Raw genomic sequence first — 23,195 nt, 5'->3', positions numbered from 1 at the left:
GCCTATACTGTATATCCACGCCTGTTGCTGTCTTTTTCTGTGTTTTGTATATGCACACTGCTATACGTTCTGTGTATGTGCTGTTGTGTCTGTGTGTACTGGCTACCCATGTGAGTGTGTATGGCGTTGTGTGAATTCGTGAATTGGTGGGAAAACTGTGGCACTTAAATAGTGTGTGGGTGTAATTCCTCAACAGTCATTAAGTAACAAATGGCCAGCTATTTATCAGCGTCACTCTGCAGGACACACACACACACACACACCCACCTAGACTCTTTCCTCTTGTCTAGACACTCATGCAGCAGCATTGTAGATTCTTTCAGTACAGTGACTGAACCTACAGCCACTTACCATTAAAGATTTTTTACATGGTTGTTGTCAGTGTCTGGTAGCTATTTCCTCGGAAAATAATCTTGCCAACACAGGAAGTGATGTATTTTCTGTTTTTAGTTTGTTTGTAATTAAAAGAAGAAGAACCAAGTAGTTTGCGAGAGTGGTGAAAGAACCATGGCTGAGCAGCCAAAGAAAAAGACCACCTCCTACACAAACTTCAACGCCATCAACATGAGGTCCAAAGAGAGTGATATTAGTGCTGAACATACTGTTTGATTGACAGGTGATCTCTGGCAAGTGCAGTGCAGAAACTCCACAGTGATGAGTGCTCAAAGGCAAAGACAGGGATGAAATGATGAAAAAAAAAAAAAGTTAGGACAGAAATTGAATTGGCCATCGATTAATCGTTTGTCATTTTTTTAAAGTACAAATTTCAAAATGCAGCAGTTCCAGTTTCTTGAATATGAATAGAAGCTGGTTTTCTTAGTCTTCTATGATAGTAAACTGAATATCTTTGGGTTTTGGACTGACGGTTGGACAAAACCAGCAATTTGAATATATCAACTTTTGCTTGAGGGAAATTGTGATGGGCAGTTTTAACTATTTTCTGACATCTTATAGACTATTAATCGATGAATTGACAAAATGGAACAGATTCATGAATAATGAAAATATTCGTTAGTTTCAGCCCTAGATGCAAATTGTCTTGAGCCCAAGGGAAACAAAAACAAGAGGGATATTTAGTGTAGGTCTGACCTTTATACATGTTAGATCCCCGTGGTTGATTCAAAATATGCATTATTATCTACATGCCTAAGTATATATTCTTCCATCCATCATCCATGTGTTTTCAGCGAGAGCAAGAGAGAGACTTTGCCTTTGGGCCACTCCCCGTTAGTCCGCACATCATTGGCTCACACCAGATCACATGGGTCTTTCTCTCACCCATATATGGAGCTTGGGGTGGGGCAAAAGGGGAAAACGTGTGAGAAAGGATCTCCAGAGCTGAGTGAGCAGTGGAGGGTTCACTCTGCAGGGGACTGTGGAGGAGAGACCATCAGATGAGTGATAGATACAGTAGTCATCCTGATGGGGATGCTGGGACCTGAGGTTGACCGGCTGTTGCTCTTGCAGATTCTGACATATTCTAGTTCATCACACCTGACTACACTGCAAATTGTTTAGTCGACTTTAGTTTTTGTAACTCTGTGACAAAGTTTTACTTGGAAGAGGCAAATGGGAATCGTTAATGGACTTGTCAGTTGGTAAATCACTGAAGTTACGCTTTGAGTGTGTAGTCAAGGTGACTAGAGCTGGTATTTACAGCTGAAGTAAGCTGGCTGCAGGCAGCAGTTGGTTACCCAGTTAGTCCTGGCAGTTAAGAAAAGTTAACAAGAATGTCGGAGCGATGCAACCTCAAGACCTTGACAGCAGCTCTGTGTTGCTTCTACCACAAGAACTCTGTCATCAATGCAAAGGTGAGAGAAAGGGGAGAGTGTGTGAGAGGATGTGTGCAGGTATTGACAGTCCATGTTATTTGTCAGTGTTTTCATATTAGTGTTTGTACACATGTGAAATCCTATATGGCAAACGTGTTTGCAAGTGCATGTTTTTTGTGCTTGCTTATATGCTGCAGCCTTTATGCTGTTTGTCGTCATGCCTTTCTTTCAGTCTTACACTATTTTAGTGTGTGTGTGTGTGTGTTAATGTAACATTTTGGATGTTTGCTTTCATGCAAGTATACTTCCCAGAGCTCCCCTAATCTTTGGTTGTAGTTGTTGTTGTTCAAAGGACACCACAGGAAACTGGGCAGTCCACAATGAGACATTAGAAAAACGCATTATTAAAAAGACATAACCCCACATTGCATGGTAGAAAAAACTGCATGGTAACACTTCCAGCCTGAGCAAAATCGAATCAGACTGAATAGTTCTCCTCTTTCCCTCACTCTCTCTGTGAGCTGAACACTGGGCTTTTATTACTCGGACCAGACGCTCTCATAAATGACCGTGTGTGTGTGTGTGTTTGAGATATACAGCTGGCTTCATCCATAACTACTGCTGGCAGACAGACAAGGCAGTGTGTGATGGCAAGGGTGAGACAGAGATAGTTATAGTCAGAGAGGTACCAGGATGAGGGTGATAGTCCTCATGAGGATGATAAATTACTAACTTGTGATAGTTTGTCTTCTTTATGACGTCAGTGAACTGTATCAATGCCATTAACTTGATTGGATGGAGTGAGCAGCGGTGCAGCAGGCTGAGGTGACGTGGTTTGTCCCTCTGCAGATCAGCAAGGAGATGGTTAGTTCTGTGCCTACTGGACCACATTTACATCTGCTGTTAAAATGTAGTCTGTGCCTGGATAAAGGAAAGCACGGTGTAAATTCATGTCACGTGGTGGAGTATGAGGAAAAAACTTCCTAGGTGATCAGATCTCATCCACAATCAGACAGATGAAATACAATCTGCACAGAGATTAATTTAATAATTTTGTTCCATTTAATTTTGTTTAGTCGTTCAGTTCATTTGGATGCCTATTCCACTGTAGCCGTATCTATTCGTCATTCATAGTAAATCATTTTCCCATCCAGAGACATTAATAAAGGAAATGGAAACAAAATCAAAACTAAAATATAAAAATGCACCAGGTAGACAAAAACAGACGTCAACACAACTGGAATTATTTAAAAAACACACACACACACACACACAATGAGCAATAAATGCCAAATAAATGGAAACAAAATTGGAGTCAGAGGCTATCTTGGTGGATAGAAACATTATTTACAGAGCTTCTGCTCTTGACTGACCCACCAAGATAACCAAAACTGATGATTAACCGCCCAGGATTGTTTGCAGTCTCACTAAAAGGTCCATTAAGTAGCTGTTCTGGAACTAATGAACATTAAATCTCAACTTATGGCAACATGGATGAGAAGTCCTTAAAGTGCTCAGAAAAATGGAAATTTGAACATCTACAATTCTATGACAGCTGAGCAAATTCCATTTCCCTTTATTATCCCAAATGAAATTCTGACACTGAGTGGGGTCAAAATGATGAATTCAAAGCAAACGTTCTCCTAAAAATTAGGCATCAAATTCTCATGATCAATGCCTAAACACGTCACTTCCTCTAACCTCATGTAATTAACTCGCATGATTAAACACATAACTCTCACTGGAACAGTCAGCGTGCTAAAGAGCAGCTTTGCATCACGCCTTTGTGTTGTTAATCCAAACATTATGTGTCTGAGAAACTAATGGACTAATACTAAAATTATGACTAATTGGACAACTTTCTGGGGCAGAAAATGTATAAATAAAACCAAAAGTGTTGAGCCAGCCTTCCCTTCAAAAAGATCTGATATGTTGTGCCTGTGAGAAGGTCAACGCTGAGTTTATATCTGTTAATATGGGTGTTTTTGATAGGACTTGAACTTGTCATCTGCATGTGTTATCTGTACAAGAACTGCACAAGAATATCACCCAATCTGTTGTCCTATCATCCTCTCTTGCTCTACAATTGCTCTCAACATTTCTTTCCCTCCAGCACTGCCTTTCCTCCATCCTTCACTTTACATCTTTCCCCCAACACACTCATTCTTTATTTTCTCTTTGTCTTTTATCTCTCTCTCCGTGTCTTCCCTGTGTCTTTACTTTTGCTTCCAAAGAGCCCGGGGTTTTATTCCATTCTCTTTTCCCTCACTCTTCCTTTTCTCCTCCATCTGTCTCTTTGGGAGGTTGACATTAAACCAAAAAGAGCCAGGTTCTTGTTTGTGTATATCAAAACTAACTTGTACTTGTATTCTCAGTCATGTGATACCCCACTGACCCGTTTTGAATACCTAACCATAGTATAAGACCGTTACCAACAGAGGGAACATGGGAGATTTGGAAGATTATCTTATCTTGTACAGTGTGTCAGGTTTACCCAAAGCTTAGCAGCACAGTAATTGTATACATACAGATTACATGTGTTCCCAGTGGGACAGAACCTAAAACACAAAAATAAATGTACAGTAACATGGAAAAAGCTCTTTGCAACAAAAGATTGATGATAGACAAACATAAGCTTCTTTTTCGCTCTCTGTACAATGAAAAGGAATTTACTGAGAGCTTAAGAGTGTTTAGCTCTTAGCATATCAAGCACTAAAAGTTAAAAACCCTCCATCTCTATCCAAAGAGTCCAGTGCTGTAGGATGGCTTTTGTGAGCAAATCCTTTCCAGTATATTTTTTCTCTGAACCCAAATCTCAAATACATTTTTTAACACAAAGCCATAAAGCAAAACTTCCTCTCCAAGGCTCAGTTGTTGCTACAAGATTTAGGTCTGGAAACAGCCAGATTCAATTGAACCTTGTTAGATACATGGACTATATGGCCAAACGTATGTGGACACATGAACATTACACCTATGTGTTTGTTGAACATGTCATTCCAAAAGCATAAGTGTTAATATGCAGCTACAACAGCCTCCACTCTTCTATGAAGGCTTTCCACCAGAGTTTGGAACCTGGCTGCAGGGATTTGCTCCCATTCAACCACAAGACCATTAGTGAGGTCAGCCACAATGTTGGGTGATGAGGTCTGGCTCGCAGTCGTTGTTCCAGTTCATCCCAAAGGTGTTGGATGGGATTGAGGTCAGGGCTCTGTGCTGGCCAGTCAAGTTCTTCCACAACAAACTCTAAAATGTGAGGTGTGGAAGAACTGGGATTGTCTAGAACTTGCTATATTCTGGGAATCATATTTGTGGAAAAGTGTGTGTTTCCCATTAAGCATTTGGTAGTGGTTTTCTCCACCTCAAATGTTTCTGAAAATTTAAATACACACAACCAGGACAGGTTAACTATCTTGGTGCTCAATGTAAGTACATCTGGTAGTGAGCCTGGCCTCAAATAAATAATATATAAAATATAAAATTTATTATAGAGACAAACACACACACACACTATACAGTAGTATCTCAGAGAGGGCGTTAATGATGATCCCTCTGTAGCTTTCTCAGACTGACCAGTAAGATGCCTCCTGACCTAAACACAGGAAGAAGCATCTATTTGGTTGTGTGTAAACAGGAAAGGTGGGGACTTTGTTTATGGAGCCAAGATGTAGAGATCCAGAAAGAAAAAGATTTAAAGAGTCATTAGCTTTCATCAACCTTCATCACCTTGGAGACTGTCCATCCAATCAAATGTAAGAAATAGAAACTGTGTGTCCTGCCCTTTAGTGATTATCAGACTGTACTGAACTAAAAAAAGCTGAATAGAAGAAATAAAATGTCATAGAATTCCCTCAGGTTTACAAAAACAAAAATTCATATACTCTGGAGGTGGAGATAATGAAAAGGTTTCTGCTAAATAATCATGAAGTTTCCAAAAGTTTCTCTTTACCTTCCTCCTGGATGTATTTTCCAAAGTAGCTGCACCACTGACAGTTTGCCTTCATGTTGGGACTTTTCAAAACCTCACCTTGAGTTAATTTGACAGCTGGATAGATGCATACAGTACAGTAGCTAGAGACAGCAAGATAGATTGCCACAAGGAGGGGCGAGAGACAGAAATTAAAAAGAGTTCGAGAGGAGGAAATACCAGATAAACAGCAGACCAATCTGGCTCTTTAGCTGCTAAATGCTCCATGTTCACCAGCTAGTCTCTAACCGTGTCTGTCTACTCTTCAGTGCTGAGCAGGTAGTGTACTGTGAGTAAAAAAAAGAACATTTACAAGTACATTTTGCAGATGGCTGGTTTATATATCTGCTCCAGTCAGGAGCTTAACTGAATCATTAAGTGTTAATGAGATACAAGCACGATGATCTTCCATTTTCTGCCTTGTTTCAAGACACTGACTTCTCCTCTTGTGAATTCCACCAATTAGTCACTCTTTGGATTGGTTGCACAACATGACTTTAAGATATTGAATTGGATATGAAGACTACAAATGAGACTGAATGGTTGCGAAATTAAACTAAAAGGGAGAACACACAAGCTGAAAAGCCGCATAACCTGATTCCACCCCAAAGGTGATCTAACACTGCACTGTAAGTGCAATGATACATCACTCCTGGCACAGCACTGCTTTTAAACTGTTTGTAAAATCCCTGCAATCACATCACACATGGTGATTAGTCAGAGGTGCTACAGTACATGCATAGAAAATTGCACCAATGCATAAATCACTGACAAATGCTATAAAAGATTGTGGTTTAACTCTTAGAAGAAATTCCTCTATTGTTTTCTAGTAGTATTTTAGTTGTTTTAAATCTGCTTGTTAGTGTACTGACACAGCAACAGATTTTAATGGACAACTACTGCTGTGGTTTTCTGTTAAGATGATTTAAATTGAGCTTCTTTTCTAACCGGCATTATAGCATTTTTTTAAATTTTTTTTACTAGCTTTAAGGCTCTTTGTTATTTCTCATCCTGCACATACTCAGATTAAATGGATGATTGACATCAATTGGAGGTCAATGGTTCAGTGCTTTCTGTCAGCTCTGACATAATACCATATACAGAGGATTTGGGCAAGACGAGTATTATAATTTCCACTAGTGTGTGCATGTGTACACGTGTGTGCGACATGATGAGGAATCAGAGTTATAACACTAAAAGGTTATTTGTTTTTACATCACTGCGCTCAAAAGACAAGCAGCTTACAGAGTTGTCCGCTGCTTGTGATTGGTCACCACCAGCTAAGACTTTGTCACAGCAACAGAAAGACCTGGTTTTGAACTCGCGTATCATCTCCACCGCACACACACAAACCTTTCAAGAATTAAAAACACTTTCTATTATTGTGTGAAATCCAGGTAATCCAAAGAAAATCCAATCACTGTTAAAATCCTTTTGAACAATGCCCTTTGTTTTTGTTGGTCTGAAAACTGCTGCACTTTAATGCTGAGTAAGATTATTTTGATGGCAGGTCATCTTTTTAGACACTGGAGAGAAATAGTGAAGGTGAGATTGGATGACATGACAACCACGGACAAATATTTAAACAATAACATTTTAAATCAAAAGTGATCTTAACAAAAGTTAGCTACTGGAGGTCAGTTATGTGTGATTGGACATTTTTAATCAAACACTTCTGTTACATTTAAGTGCCAAGCCAGGAAACAGGGAGAGGACCCAAACGCAGACAGAGCAGGTTCAGTTCAACCGTTTTAATGAAAAGAACAAGGCTTACTCGGGTTACAGGCAGGCAGCGGTCACAACCAGGTAAGCAGACAAAAAGAGGCAAACAAGTCCAAACAGGGAGCCAGCAAAAACCAAAATTCCATAAAGAAAGGTACACCAGACACAGAGCATAAATCCAAGAAACACATAACACTAGGGTCAGGAGGCTTAACACACATACAACAACGATCTGACACAGAACAGAGGAAGACACAGACTTAAATACACTCAGGTAGGGGAGGCAATGAGACACAGGTGCAGCCAATTGACAAGGTTGAAAACAATCATAATCAGGAAGCAAAACTAACAGACACATGAGGGAAGAAGAAGCAGGAGATAACCAAACCCAAAACCATGACATTCCCTAAAAATAAAGAGGTCAGCAAGCAAACTACTATTAGTGGGCGAGTATGTTCTTTTAATTACCTCTAAGTTATGGAAATATGTTTAATCACCTGAAAATAAGAATCATTGTGTTTTCATTACCTTAGAATAAGCCGTTTATATCTAGAGAGGGAGCGGGTCCCCTTCCACGGAGACCGCCATGTTTCTACAGTAGCCCAGAACAAACTGGCTCTAGATTGGGCCTTTCGCATTTTTTGCGAGTTTGAGGGAGGTTGAGGCAAGCGGTATTCAAATGGTTGCAAACTGCAATTTCACCGCTAGATGCCACTAAATCCTACACACTGGACCTTTTAAGTAAAAGCAGCACTTTATACAACACTGGAGAAATACACCATAAATAAAAACAATAGCACGTGTCACATTGTTGCTGTCAGGTGTGTGCGTTTATTTAATATATATATTTATATATAAACATTTTTATCCACTTACAACTACTTTATAGTGTGTTAGAAACCATTTATTCAATGTTTATATACTGCTTATAACTGCTAGATAGGGGGCATTAAAGTGTTACCATGAAGTGAAGTAAAAAGTACAATATTTTACTTTAAAACACATTTGAGTAGAAGACATTACAAACTCTCATAAAATGGAAGATATCAGCATGGAAGTACCCATACCTTTTAAATTCTACTGTAATTCAGTACTTGAGTAAATATACAGTACAAGGTTACTTACCACCTCTGGTCGTACTCCAACTGACACTTAACCTTCACCCCTGAGATTCAGTTCAGTCAGTATCACAGTTTGATGACAGTCAAAGTGAAACTGTCTTCTTGTCGTCACAGTGATTTATAGATAAACAACCGGTTCAACAGACAATGATTCATGTGCATTGAGGCTCATTGTCACTGGAGATATTTCACATTAGCTAGAGTTAATCACTTACAAAGGTGTCCAATGTTATTACTCATTTAGGAAGATATAGACTTGTTTAACTTGTCTAACTAAAGGAAATAGGAAATAAGGATGCTGGAAAGGCAGGCAGGTCAGTACAGTCCTCTGTACTGTAACTGTTGTGGTACAGTATAAATGCAGCTGCTTTCTGAGGATGACATCATATTGCAGGGTCTTATTAAAGGCCAGCCTATAAAAAAAACACTCACATCCACCGTCTTCATCTCTTCCCTTCCTCTTACCCTTTTTTCCTCCCTCCCTCCCTCCCTCCCTCCTCACTCATCTGTTTCTCTTCCACAGTTTCTGTTCTCTTCCACTCTTCTGTTCATTTTTCTTTATGTGCATACATTCCTTATGCACATTTATTGTAAAGCACTTTGTAACATTGTTTTGAAAGGTACCATATAAATAAAGTTATTATGTACATGATCTATCAATTCCCTCCCTCCCTTTACATCTCCAGTCATTCCTCCTTCCATGCCTCCTTGTCTCCTTACTGCCATGCATCCCTGTTCTCTATAGCACTCCTCTGTTCATCAGTCCTGTTGGTAGTGTGGCTGCAGATGTAAATTTTATTGTGAATGTAATCACAGATGTGACTATAATCAATAACAAAAAGACACATTGCATCTGTTGTTTACTAGAGCTCCAATACAAGCCAAATAAACTGAAGTTAATACAGCCACCAGCTCTTATGTGCTCAGTTTATCCAGTTCAGCTTGCGTCTAAATTTGTTGTGTAATTGCAGTACAACAGGAAAAGCATACTGCCCAGGCACTGCATTAATGGGTGTAACATACTGCTTTTAACTGATGTGTAACACAGAATAAAATAAATTAGGAGAAACAAAACAAAAATAATTGATAATGAGGTGAAGTGTGCAAGACACTGAACCCCAAATTGCTGCTGATGGTCAGATGCCACAGTGACATTTGGTAATAGATGGTATGATGCAATATGTAGATTATAATCTTATCTCCATGATTCAAGTGGGTAAAGTGAAGCAGTAAAAAGCAGAATGACAGAAAAATGCCAAATTAAAGGTTGGGTACCAGCTGTCAACTGTTTACATACATGTTAAGTTTTCATCCTTGAAACTGATCTTTACTTGGATTTTATATTTGTCCCCACACTCAAAAGTTATTTTCTCTTTCTGCAAAGAGTACTTTATTCAAATAACAGAATTTACATAAGTAAAAGAGAAATAAGACTTTTTTTTTTTGGTTTTGGTATTTTTGTTAATTGGAACAGTCATTTTCAGTTTTTGATACTTGCACAAAATGGAAATATGAAATTTTGATCTTCTTGTTTTGTATTCCATTCTCCAGGTTGAATGAAATAAATAAATAAATAAACAGATGTTACCGAGACAACAAGGTTACCAAAAAGCCAGAGTCCATTGAAGAAATTGTAGTACTTCACACTGCTGCACCAACACACAGAGACACACGCACACAGTCATATGACACAAGTCAGGCTGCACTGGTTCGTGTCTCTCTTTAAAACTAGAAACAAACAAAATCAGTGCATGTGCATTATGATGCGGGGCGTGTTATGTTTTGCTCTATTCCTTTCTGTGTAGAAGCTGTAATAGGATACGCTGATTTCCTGTCCTGTATGGAGACGTGGAGACTGAGGGCAGAGGGGTCTATTCTAATGACTTTAGAGAGAGAGACAGAAAATATGAAAAAGAGAGGTAGAGAACATGCGGTATAGAGATGAAAAGATGCACAAGGTTTCAGTTTCATGGGGACGCTTACAGACATATTTCCAATTTCAAGTACATGGCTCAATAATTTCCTTTTGAGAGTGTATGTGTGTTTAATGTCAGCACTCTTGTAGCTCACTGTAAGCTCAGTCTGCCTTGAACCTCTTCATCCATGCAGGTTTGGATCAAAGTCTTCTTCAGAGAGCTCGTCCATGTCGATCCTCAGAGCCCTCAGGCAGTTTTTTAAAGGTCTCTTTACACCGAGCAGCAGATTATAGCAGCACCAGCATGTGGACCCACTACCAATGATTTCTAGTGGAGAAATTACAATTAAGTTGCAACTATACAGCATAGCATTATCATAATAGTATAAAACCTTGCACCTACCACCTGCAGTAGAACCTCTATCTTCCAGTTTTCCTGGAGCTGTTTGGATGTCGGGCTGTTAATTCAAAGAAAGTAATATATTTTTTTCTTGCCGTTTTTCCAAAAAACATTATACCACAAAGTATTTCTTGTGTATCACAATGTGACTTCGTATTGCAGGATTCTTCCCCATTGTTAACATTATATCAACTTAATTCCTAACACTTGCATCTGCTACACATTCTTTTATGAAGCTACATTAAGCTTTTTTTGACCATAAGAGGGAAAGTTTATCATGTTTCTATATCTATCGTATTAGCAAACCATTGCTTTACTTTTATTTTAACTTTTAGTATCACAGAAACAACAACATGGGCATTCCTTTTCGGCCCTTTGTCTTGCCATCTGTTGAATTTTTCACTTCTATTTTACTCCTGGTTAGTGTGCCAACTAATGGGGAAAAATGTCTGATCCTCTTTGTCTTTTTGGCTAAAACCTCAGTAGAGCTACAGACTGACGTTGATTCTCAGTGGGACTGGCAGTTCTAGCAATCGTTTCACATGACAGCAAGTAATTTTATTCAGTGTTAATGCTGGAAATATCTAGCCTGGGAACCAGACTAATCTGCTGAGTTCATGTTTCATTTGCTCTGGCTGCTACGTCTGGCCCCTCTCCCATTCAAACAGATTTCCACCTGTCCTAGATTCGGTCGAGCCAATCACAAGCATTTATCTAATATGGGGCGGGTTTGATAAGATGACTGACAGAGGAGCGTTACCGGTCCACATTTGAAGTCACATGTCACAAGTGTCGCTGCTCTGATTGGTTGATACAGCGCAAGGCACCAGGCTCCCAAAACTCAAACTGTCAAACTAGGCAGTGCTGATCAAAAATGAATCAAGATTCTGTTACTGCGTTGCTTATTTCCTGCCTCAAATGTTTTCAGAAACACATTTTAGTGTAGATCAAAGTGTAATGTTTTTATTTACCACAACTGTTATCTTTTACTACGTCAACCTACGCATCACAGCCAGGGATTATAGAAGGAAATTTGCTTAGATATGGTGCAATAAATGTATTGTGCATTGTCCCTGTTAAACAATAAAACAAAAGGAACATACCATCCATCCATCCATTTTCTACCGCTTGGTCCCCGTTAGGGGTCGCGGGTGACTGGAGCCTATCCCAGTGACTTCGGGCCTTAGGCAGGGCACACCCTGGACAGTGGCCAACCTTCGTCGCAGGGCGAACACAGACACAGACAAGGACAGACAACCATTCACTCACACATTCATTCAATACGGGCAATTTAGAGTTATCAATTAACCTACACATGCATGTCTTTGGACGGTGGGAGAAGCCGGAGAACCCGGAGAGAACCCACGGTAACACGGGAGGACATGCAGACTCCACCCAGAGAGATTGTGTGATGTTGGTCCGGTCCGGGAATCGAACCCACGAACCCACGATCTCCTTATTGGGAGGCAGGAGCTGTAGCCGCTCTGCCACCGTGCACCCCAAAAAGGAACATACCTTTTTACTAATATAACATACAGTATATTACTTAAGTCTACATAGAAATCCATGCTACTATGACAGCACCACTTCTATACAACTTGCCAAAAAGCTTTAAAAAATAATACATTATTGTTATTATAACACTGAACACAGATGAAAATTATAAAATTACACAAAGTCTACATTAACTAAACGTTTCACCACATAACTAAAGGTTTCACCTGTCAACTGTCAACGAAATTTCAGGGAAGTGTCTGCGTCACTTGACTGTGTGTTTTTATGTACGTCAGGTGAGGGTGTGTATGGAGGCAGGTCCGGGCAGTTGGGTGGGGTCAGGATGATGACATCACATTAGGAGGCACCGGGTGGAAAGCCAAGAGAGGAAAATCACTGAGGACAGACAGAGAGCGAGCAAGTGTGTGTGAGCATGTTGCTTGAGAGAAAGTCTGAGAAAAGGACTTGTGTGTGTGTTTGAAAGTGAGCTGTTTATTACCAGAGATGAAAACCAGAGTTTGTATGTGTTTGCTATGAAGTGTGTAATTGAGGAAGGGAGAAAAGGTGAGCGATGCAGAGACCCAGAAGCTGTCATGTAAGTGTGTGTGTTTAGGTGTTTGGGGTGGGTGTGTGTTTGTGCTGACTCTGCATCCTGTCAGGTTGTTACCAGATGTTTCTGTCCTTCACCTCACTGCAATTTTTCAAACTTTCTGGGCTCGCTGTTGGGATTAAACTGACCGATCAATCATTTTTATCATCTGTCAGGTGTCTGAGTAAGATTAAATCTGTATGTTTCTCCCTGTCACATGTTGTGGTACCCTAGCTTTGTAACTTTCTGTTTTGGGTGACCTTCAATCAGTTAGGTTTTAGTATAAGGGTATATAATATTAAAATGACTTTACTTTCTTTTAAAAAAGTCTCATGGCTTCTTGTTTCGGAGGAAACTATTAGTATTATCAGCAGCAGTAGTAGTAACAGTGGTTGTTACAGTATCAATACTAATAAATGCATGTACATTTACATTACTGTCATAAGAAAATATACATGTGACAAAATAAGTATGCTGAACATTAGCTTTGTGACTGAGGTATGAATGAAGTGTTGTTGCTTTGTGGTCTGCTACACCTGATTCCTAACCTGGGGGTGGGGACACCCCAAGGGGTTGCAAGATCCGAGGGGTCACAAAATTATAAACAGTATAGAAAAGCAGAAAAGGCGGATATGTCTGCTACATAAAAATGTAAATGTTTGTTTACATATGTCCTTTTAATCATGAAGTTTTTTGTTTTAAATTACTAGATAATTTTGCCTATTTAGACCTCTAAAAACAAAACTAATCACCTGGTCAGAGTCCTCTAACAAACTGCTGCCGAGGGGTCTCAAGTAGACATTGTGCCAATTAAAGGAGTTGGAAGCCAAAAATGTTGGAAACCACTCAGCTACACCACGAAGAAGAATGCAAAAGTCTTTACTTTTCATTTCCCCTCAAACAATCACATCAACCCTCATCTGTACTTGTTCGTTTTTTTTTTACCTATTACCTTTTCTACCATGCAGCTGCTTCTTTACCTTATTCCTTTTAATCTTCTATGGTCACTGTGGAGTCACAGGTTAAATATTTGTCATTGCGGTTCCTGTGCCTTTGAGCTTTGACCTCATCACTGTTTGTTTTAGTGAAAAAGGAACTGTTGAACTTTTATGATTATTGTCAGTCTTGAGGTTTGGAGTGTCCACTACAATCCTTTATCTACTCAAATTCATGGTCTGTATAGGACATTTAGCTGTCAACACTATGGATGGATGAATGAAGACACTGACGTCTGTTTCTGGGTGTGTTTTTCCACAGAAGTCAGCCACAGTATTGAGTTCTGTTTTTGTATATTTTTTTATCGCAGTTCTCCAGAGATCAGTTCATCCTGGACTGCCCTTCAGAGAAACTTCGCAAAGAGCTGGAGGAAGAACTAAAGATGAACTGCGAGGAGCCGAGAAGCCACGCATGGTACCACGGAGCGATACCCAGACAGGTAACACACACGCACCTACACGCACACACACATAAATCTGAGTCGTGAGTCCCTCCCTTTAAAAGCCTGGTTAAAAACTTGTTGAACCAGATCGCCTATTATTAGACTGCCATACTGCACACACAGTGCTTACAGAAAGATTATATCTTAAATAGTGGCCTCAGCAGCAGAGCGGGGGTTATAACATAGTCAGTGTATAAAAAGCTCTTTCTGTATGGTGTGTGTGTGTGTGTGTGTGTGTGAGAGACAGAGTGAGAGAGATTGTGTGTTCCCTCTGAGTGCCAGTTCTGAGATGTAATCATTTTTAATAAGCTGTTTCCTTTGACTAAACTAAACTACCATTATATACTATACAAACACTTGCTTAATTAAAGTCTGTAACTGTGTGAACGGTGTGTGTGGGTGTGTGTGTGTGACAGAAGAGAGGCAGTAAATGTAACTGTGTGTGATAGATTACAAGATGAAGAAACATTTTCAGCTTGTCACCTGTCAAACCAAAATATTCAGACTTTTGAATGAAACATTAAATCTCATGTCTGTGAATTTTGTGCCTCATCACGTCCCACAGCCTTTTGTATATTGATTCAATTAAGTGAATGTTTTATTTAATAATAATAATAATAATAAGTAAAAACTCGAAATTAATGGTGACAGTTTTGCATTTAGACTTGTGTGAGGTTTTCTGTTTTCATGCAGGGCTGCAACTAAAGATTATTTTCATTATTGATTGATAATTTTCTCAATTAACTGATTAATTGTAGTGAAAAATGCCTATTATGACAAACTCAAATTGCTTGTTTTACCTAACCAACAGTCCAAAACCCAAATATACTGAGTTTACTATCATAAATGAAAAAAAGCATAAAAGCTTCACATTTGAGAAGCTGAAACTCAACAGATGTTTGGTATTTTTGCTTTTAAAAAAAGACTAAATCATTAATCAAAATTGTTGCTGATTAATTTTCTGTTGATCGACTAATTAATTTTATAAATTTTTATTAATTGACTAATTGCTTCAGCTCTATTTACATGCATTGAAATATACACATATCTCAGGCGTGAAAGTTAATTCTTAACCTTGGAAACAGCAGTCTGACAAAAAAATCCAAAACTAATCATAGTTCAAGGTCTATTTACTAGCTTTGCTGGAGCTTTCAACCAAATCTTTTGGTAAAGCTCACTGACCTAAGTATAAAAGTGCAGTCAGGGGATGCGACTGAGATCTCCGGAAAAAGCTAGTAAATGGACCTTAAATTAAGATTATATATATTGCTATGGTTTTAAAATGAGTGAAAGGGTGAATTTCCTATATATTAAATTATAAAACATCAATGTAAATTCTTGGATAAATAGTGTAATAGGTTGAAGCTTTAAATATCCTTACATAACAGCTGCAAACCAGCCGGCACTGAGCTCATAAAGAAGGTAACAGTATAACAACCTACCATTATTAGATTTAATTAAATGTTTGGACTATAAACAAACATTGTGTGTGTGTGTGTGTGTGTCTGTGGGCGCGTGTCTCTGTGTGTGTGTCTGTGTGTGTACCCATATATAATCCTCTATATATTGTTCCAGGTTGCAGAAAACTTGGTGCAGCGTGACGGGGATTTCCTGATCCGTGATTCGCTGTCCAGTCCAGGAAGTTATGTTTTGACCTGTCAATGGCGAAATGCTGCCCAGCACTTTAAAATCAACAAGAAGGTAAGACTACGTATGAATTCATAGAAAACTGACGAACACTCAAAGGTGTATAATGTAAGACTTTGGTATGGTGGTGGAATCCATTCTAACACTAATATCTCTAAAACTAAAACCTCATTGAAATTAAAACATGTTCTGAGTGTTCTGGCCACCCCTTTACATAACAGTGTCATTTGATTAAAATATTGCTTAATGGAGCTTAAATTTGAAGAAAATGTATAGATGTCATAATCACAGATGCATGTTTTTTTGTAACTGTAGTTTTTAACTAATGTAACTGTAAACATAAAAAGAGTGTATTAGAGCAGAAACATATTTCTGGCACACAAAATTAGGTTTGGTATATAAATATTTAATATTTGGTAAATATTTTCTTATGAATTACTGTGACTTTTTAAAAATCTGAGAAGTAAAGGTCACTCTCTGGTTGAACTGGACTAGACGTATTGTCACGTAACCTGTGACAGTGGGTCGCAAGTGGGCCCTGCTTCATTTTAAGGGTTCACTGATTTAAAACAAATTTTTTTAAAAATGGTTGGGGACCACCAAATAATAACTAATACATTTTTGCATCTCTCCGTTAGGTAGTGATGTTGAACGAACCCTACTCCAGAGTCGAGTACCGGCTGGAAAGGGAAGGTTTTGACAATGTCCCTGCACTTATAAGATACTACGTCGGCAACAGAAAACCTGTCTCCCAGGTGGGTTCGGTCAAAGTGTTTTTATGGAAAACATGTCAACAGGTTCTTTGATGCAGGCTCACGCTTATTAGTCGATATTGTGCAAATACGTTATGTGCACTACCTTCCTCTACTGACATAACTTGATGTCAAATGCCATCCAAAAACATTACTTCTGATTGGACAAAATGATAAATACAATATTAAATGCCTTTCTAACTGACATTAATTTGTGCATTAACTCAAGTATACCATTTTAAAGTTTTATATCCTCTATTCCAGAGAGATTGTTTGATAGAGAAAACATGTTGAGTTTACTGTAGTTTCTTTTCTCTTTGCATTGAAGGTGGTAGGAGCCATTATCTTCCAGCCAATTAATAGAGGGCTGCCGCTACGCTGCTTGGAAGAAAAGTACGGGTTGTCCGGCAATCATCGCGAGGCGGGGCTTATGGCGCAGGAGAGGCGGAGTCAACAGCGCCTCAGCCTCAACATTAGCAACGGACACACACACGACAACACGCACACCGTGCATGACAGCACACACTGCCAGGACAACGGCATGGGCCGAGGCAGCCACCTCAGGTTGGTACACAACTAGAAACCCACACAAACTCACAGATAAACACCAAAGCACCAATATTCCTGAGTGGCTGGAGTCATGTGTGTGTCTGTTGTTTCTAGACAATCACATATAGATTTGACAAATACCGTGCTACTTTTTAGCGCCAAGCGACACAAGCCTATTACTGTGGGTTGTGGGCTACAGACCAAATAACATGCTGTCTGCTATATTTAAATAATGGAGACCCACCTTTACTCATCATCCTCTCTCTTTGTTTCTCTTTCTCTCACACTCTCTGAAAGACTTAAATCAACCCTTTAAATCCCTTCCTGCTTTTAAGCTTTTAACATAGCTTTTAACATAGCCTTGAGCTGTTTACATTCATCATTCAGGCAGTAGGCTGTATATCCGACATGTTCCATATGTATCGTCAGTCCTCTATAAATAAAGACATGGTGCAGGACTGCTGAAAGGAACAGAAGTGTGTAATTTCACACTGTTTAAGAACACATGGAGCATAATGTATGGAGTCCATATCTGTCTGAGTAAAGAGACAGAGCGGGAGGACAAGATAGATAAATATGTGGTCCGGAGTAGAACAGAACAAAGAGACAGAGAAGAAAAGAGGGGTATAGGGAAGGAGAAAATTCTTTGTAAGAAAAACAAAAGAGAGAGAATAAAGGAGAATAAAAACTCAGGAAAGCAGTGTTGAAGTCCTGGTCTTCAGAGGGCTTCTTTCTTTGTTTCTTTCTCATTGATGGTACTTTTTATTCATACAATGTTGACCTTTCAATTAATATTTGAAATAGGTTCGATTTATTTATCCTTTTATGCATGTTGTTTATGTGTAAATATGTTTATTGATATTAGTTTTCGACGTCTGCTTTCACTCAGGTTGAAGGATCGCTGTGGCAGCCAACCAGCAAGTCTCAATCAGGTCCAAGAGAGGCGACGCCCGCTCAAAGCGCACCAATCAGAAAGCTACCTGCCTCTTAGTAAGTGAAAGTGAGACTTAAGGCCTTAGTATGCTTCAGACCGTCAGATCGTCGAACAGGGTCTGAAAGCCCTTTCTGATGACAGAAACTATTCAGAACAGACAATCTGACGATCTTGGCCCATATTGTGCAGTGATTGGCCAGGTGTGCAGAGGTGTGAAAGTAAGGCAGGGTAAGAACTTTTTTTTTTTTTGCAACACTGAATGCTTTTGTCAAGAGACAGTTCAAAGGTGTGCACTGCTTTGTATGACTCATCATGTGTCACTCCTGGCAGGCAGATGGCAGGGTTTCCGCCCCACCTTTGACAAAAAGTGTGTTAAGACTATTTTCTGTAACTCTTCTCATTTCCTCCCATGCCCACCTCATCGTGTCCTTTTTTGTGTATTATTTTATGTATTGTTCTCGGTTAACACACCTTGTTTTCCTTTATTCTATTCTTTTCCTCCTTTACTTGTCCTCTCTGTCTTCTGTTGCGTCCTCTCCTGCCGTATCTTCTTCTCTCCAGGATCTAAACCGCAGCCCCAGCAGCCTCCTGACCCTCTCCGACCGAGCCCCAACCCCAAGTCTCCAGTCTTTCGCACGGGCAGTGAGCCGGCGCTGAGCCCCTCTGTCCCACGGAGATCTGCAGAGCTTCTGGCAGGTCAGTAGACCTGGAAGATAAAATCCACTGATACACAAATCTGTTTAGTAACAAAAACCTCAGAAATATTGCACAACCTGAAGATCACCTGTCAACCTGGTATTTACGTGCTGCCTAGTAACCATATTATCCACTTGTTCGGGATCTAGTTCAGTATATTGTGTAGCCAAAGAACGTATTTAAATGGTTTTATTGTGTAAAGTTTTATACGGCATAGAATTTTGACAAATCAGAAGCTGTTCCGTTCGTCTTAATAATAATCAGAAATTTTATTTATGCAACACACTTCATGCACAAAGTATCAATGTAATACAGTGTGCTTCACAAGAGGTACAAAATAAACAGAAAAAAACAGAAATAAAAGAGAAAACGATAAAAACATTCAAAAACAAATATAAATACCAATGAATAAATGACAGTAAAGTACGTAAGAAGAAAAGCTTTGTTGCTCCTGTTTTATCATTTTTTTGAAGTCCTAACAGCAAGTCTTATCTGTTGTAAAACACAGAAAACACACACATCACTGCTGGTAATAATGAAGGATAAAATAAAGTAGCCTTGTTCCAGACCTCTGAATCCCCAAACACATGCCTTATTTGTCCGACTTGAAAATTAAAGCTGTTCTACATGTCAAGAGCCAATAAAAACCCTGTGGGGCTTTAAAAATTAGTCAGTCGCTATCCCACTTGAGGTGTAAGCACTCTCCTTATTTGCTACTGCCATTGTTTGCAGGGGAAGAGGAAATTAAATTTAACCCTGTCCTCATGTGCTTTCACGCATACTTTTTCTCTGATTCAAATGTATCATCAGAGGTAAATAAAATACAGACTGTGGCCTTATATGGTTCACTGTCACAGAAACGAGATAAGAAATGTCTTACATACATATTTAGTTTTAAAATTAAATATCAGAAGATTACTACATTGATTGATTCAATTTCTAGAATAAAGAATCGTGTATATCTGATAAAACATATTGTGTGACAGTGTGATAACAGTATTGTTCACGTGTTTCCAGGCCAGGCCATCCGGGGCTCTGACAGCCAGCTGTGTCCTAAACCGCCTCCCAAACCCAGCAAGGTGCCGCTGGCTCGGCTGGCTCGACTGCCTCGCTCCCCCTGCTTTCAGCCACTGGTTCCCCCCTCCAGCTCCTCTAACCTCACAGACTCCACCTCCCCCAGGCTAACTGCACCTCCCCTGGACTCCACGTGTGTGGAAACTCTTGGTTCTGCATGGAGGAGTGGAGGTAACTTTGTTTTTCATGAAATGCATCCACATGAACTGTTATTTAAAATAATATAATATCAATACTTTTGCACTAACAGGTGCACTCTGAAATTCTAATATACTTGAATACTTTTGCACTAACAGGTGCACTCTGTTTTCATCTGCTGTGTTTCTTTACTGGACACTTATCGGGTCACATAGAGCTTTACTGGGAGCATTTTAAACATCAATAAATCATTACCACATTAGGTTTAAGATGTATGTAACAACTGTAAAAATATTAGCTGAAGATTAGCTGCCTTTACATTGCATTTTTTTATCTGCATTATTCTGCATTAATGCAACATTGACAGAACAGTAATTACTGGAAAACCTTGCACTACTTGGAATCGGTAATACATTATTCCAAGATGGTTGCCCCCCAGTGCTAGTCTTGTAGTCACACCATATACAGTAAATTTGCCTAAATTAGCTATTTTTTATTGTTACATATTTGAATCTGTTAGATTCTGTTAGAACCAGATACAAACAGTTGATACAGTATGTATAGCTATTTTTGTATTAGCCGAATCAACTGAATTATAGAATATATTGGATTCAGTTTAACTACGATGGTGGCTTTGCAGCAATTTTGCTACCAGTTTGTTTACTCTGTAGTTCTTTTTTGCCAAGTGGGAGATATAGTATGGGCTCAATAAAGGTCCATTTACATTTTAAGTGTAATGATGGAATAATGCTCAGAAATATATTCATAAACTTGTGAAAAAACAGGGAAAGATTTTGAGAATCTCTATATAAAACATATACACATCTCAGTTACTTTTGAGAAACCACCCCAGTTCTTGCTTTGATTTCACAAACTTAAATTTTCTTATGCAGTTTCTCATGCAGTTTTCTTTCATCATCATTTCACAAGCTTAAAATCCTATTGACCCTTATTTGAGCTCATAGTATTGTAGCTGTTAAAAATTTAGAGTGACGTGAACATTTTTCCCAATTCAGCTGCTGGTAGGATGCGGCTTAAAGAAACTAATAAACAAAAGTAAAGGAATTAAAAGTAAGCAACTATTAATACTTATGGATGTGATTGTTCCTCCACAGCCACCACAGGCCCTCCTGTACCTCCAGTCAAACCCCTGAAGTTGCAACATCAGCTCCTGCCTGCAGACTCTCACAGCTGCTCCAGCTCTGTAGCTTCACCTGCTGAACTGGTTCAGGATTCAGATTCAGAGGCAGAAACGGGATGGACTGAACGCCTGCAGCCGAGCCCTGCAGACCTGAGGTCCTGCAGCCCGCTGGAGTGGGAGGAATCAAAACATAAACCCACCACAGACGCCGAGCTCCAACCTCAGCCTCCGCTCTGCAGCTACGTGGAGAGACTGAGGAGAGAGGGGGAGGGAGGGAGAGAGGAGGGGGAGGAGAAGGAGGCGGCAGGGAGGAGAGGACTGGACAGAAGCTCCTACCATCACGCCATCGCCGCCTTAGAAAACACCAGCGAGGAAGAGGAGGAGGAGGAGGTGGAAGACAAGAGGAGGGAAAGAAAGAGGAGCAGTTTCCAGCGGCCGGTCATAGAGACGGAGTCGACGTTCCGGCCGGCAGAGTTCGGATCTCGACTTCTGCCGCCGGAAAACAAACCGCTGGAGATGGTGGTTCTGAAGAGAGCAAAGGAGCTGCTGCTCAGCCACAATCACCACAGTATAGCCAGACACCTGCTGATGGCCGACTGCCAGGTACACACACACACACAGTGTAATTATCTAATGGTATTTTTAACATCTCTTTAAAAGCCAATTGGTCCTCATTTGCTATTTTCAAATGTGGCTATAAATAAATTAACTTCACATTTCCAGTAACAAACACTACTTTCTACTCAGGATATTTACCCCGGAAATTTGTTTCTTCAAGAACTGTGACACAGATATACGTACTGATACGTCGTGCTCTATAGTGGGCAGGCTATATAATGGCATCAGTGTTTCTAAATTACCTCAAACACAACCTTTCTGATCTGCAAATTGGCTGACATATAAGCCAATAACGTTTAAACGCGCAATATGTAATTTCTGCTGCTAGGGGTTTCTCACATCAAAAGAATAACAAAAGACGTAGTTTGATGATGTCGTGAAGTAGCGTGGGATCATGGGAGTTGTTTTCACCACCATTGCCTTCATTGCAGTCAGCTTCTCCCAGTTAGGATTCTTTCAGTGTTCATCGTTCTGGAGGTCGTTTTTAATGTGGAAAAGTTACATATTATACCTTTTAAATCTGCAATAAGTTAATATCAGCCTGGCAGATTTATCAGTCAGACTCTACAGGGAAGCAATTTTTACGCTGCTCACAACAAGAGAGGCTGCTTTTCTGGAAACTACAGTGAAAAGTGTTCTAGCTGAGGGAACCTTGATTTTCGGGGACATAAAACCCAATAATTAAAAATGAGTAAATTGATCTTCTCCTTTTAAATATCTGGGTGTTTTTCAGTAAAAAAAAAAAAAAAAAAAAAACTTTAAACTTTAAAGAACTTTAAATATGTAATATACAATATGTATATACATATGCAAAGGTAAATGGACATTTAGAGGAACACACAAGTACAAACAGAAAGCATACACAATTTGGTACAGGAACGTCATGCTTCACTATTTAATAAGGTACGCTTTACCAGACTTTTGTTAGTAAATCATTTATTAAGGCTTTATAGATCACTTATAAGCCATTAATAAGAACTTGTGTTGCAAGGTTGTGAAAAATCCCTTTGGCTGATGTTTATCTTTTTGTATTTGGTGATAATGCAGTTTATAAACATTGGTAATCATTAATTGGGTTTCTCACTTCCTAATAAATCATCAAATCTTCAGTTGTACTTTAGATAATAATAACTGTTGGATTTTGGTCCAGAATCTCTGCAGAACCCTTTTCCATAAAGTAAGTGGTCAGACGGTTCATCAGAGAGTCTTCACAGGTCTTCCTGATGAA

General features: G+C 39.4%; 1 protein-coding gene across 5 annotated transcripts in view; it reads left to right on the top strand.

Annotated features, from left to right (window-relative positions):
- bcar3 (BCAR3 adaptor protein, NSP family member) overlaps positions 1-23,195 on the top strand; it is a 77,519-nt gene that overhangs the window by 49,310 nt on the left and 5,014 nt on the right. For 4 of the 5 annotated variants that reach the window (XM_044198427.1, XM_044198428.1, XM_044198430.1 and 1 more), the window contains 8 exons: positions 14,287-14,415; positions 15,994-16,119; positions 16,704-16,820; positions 17,146-17,381; positions 18,256-18,356; positions 18,862-18,996; positions 20,014-20,241; positions 21,324-21,952. In XM_044198427.1, coding sequence (XP_044054362.1) covers positions 14,287-14,415; positions 15,994-16,119; positions 16,704-16,820; positions 17,146-17,381; positions 18,256-18,356; positions 18,862-18,996; positions 20,014-20,241; positions 21,324-21,952 — 1,701 coding nt within the window. Of the gene's footprint in view, positions 1-1,396; positions 1,812-14,286; positions 14,416-15,993; positions 16,120-16,703; positions 16,821-17,145; positions 17,382-18,255; positions 18,357-18,861; positions 18,997-20,013; positions 20,242-21,323; positions 21,953-23,195 lie in introns of those variants that run through there. The other variant, XM_044198431.1, reaches the window with a different exon arrangement.

Source organism: Siniperca chuatsi, linkage group LG6 (genome assembly GCF_020085105.1).
Source record: "Siniperca chuatsi isolate FFG_IHB_CAS linkage group LG6, ASM2008510v1, whole genome shotgun sequence".
Taxonomy (NCBI): domain Eukaryota; kingdom Metazoa; phylum Chordata; class Actinopteri; order Centrarchiformes; family Sinipercidae; genus Siniperca; species Siniperca chuatsi.
The sequence above is the reverse complement of the archived record's forward strand: the minus strand, read 5'-3'. Positions and strand labels throughout refer to the sequence as shown.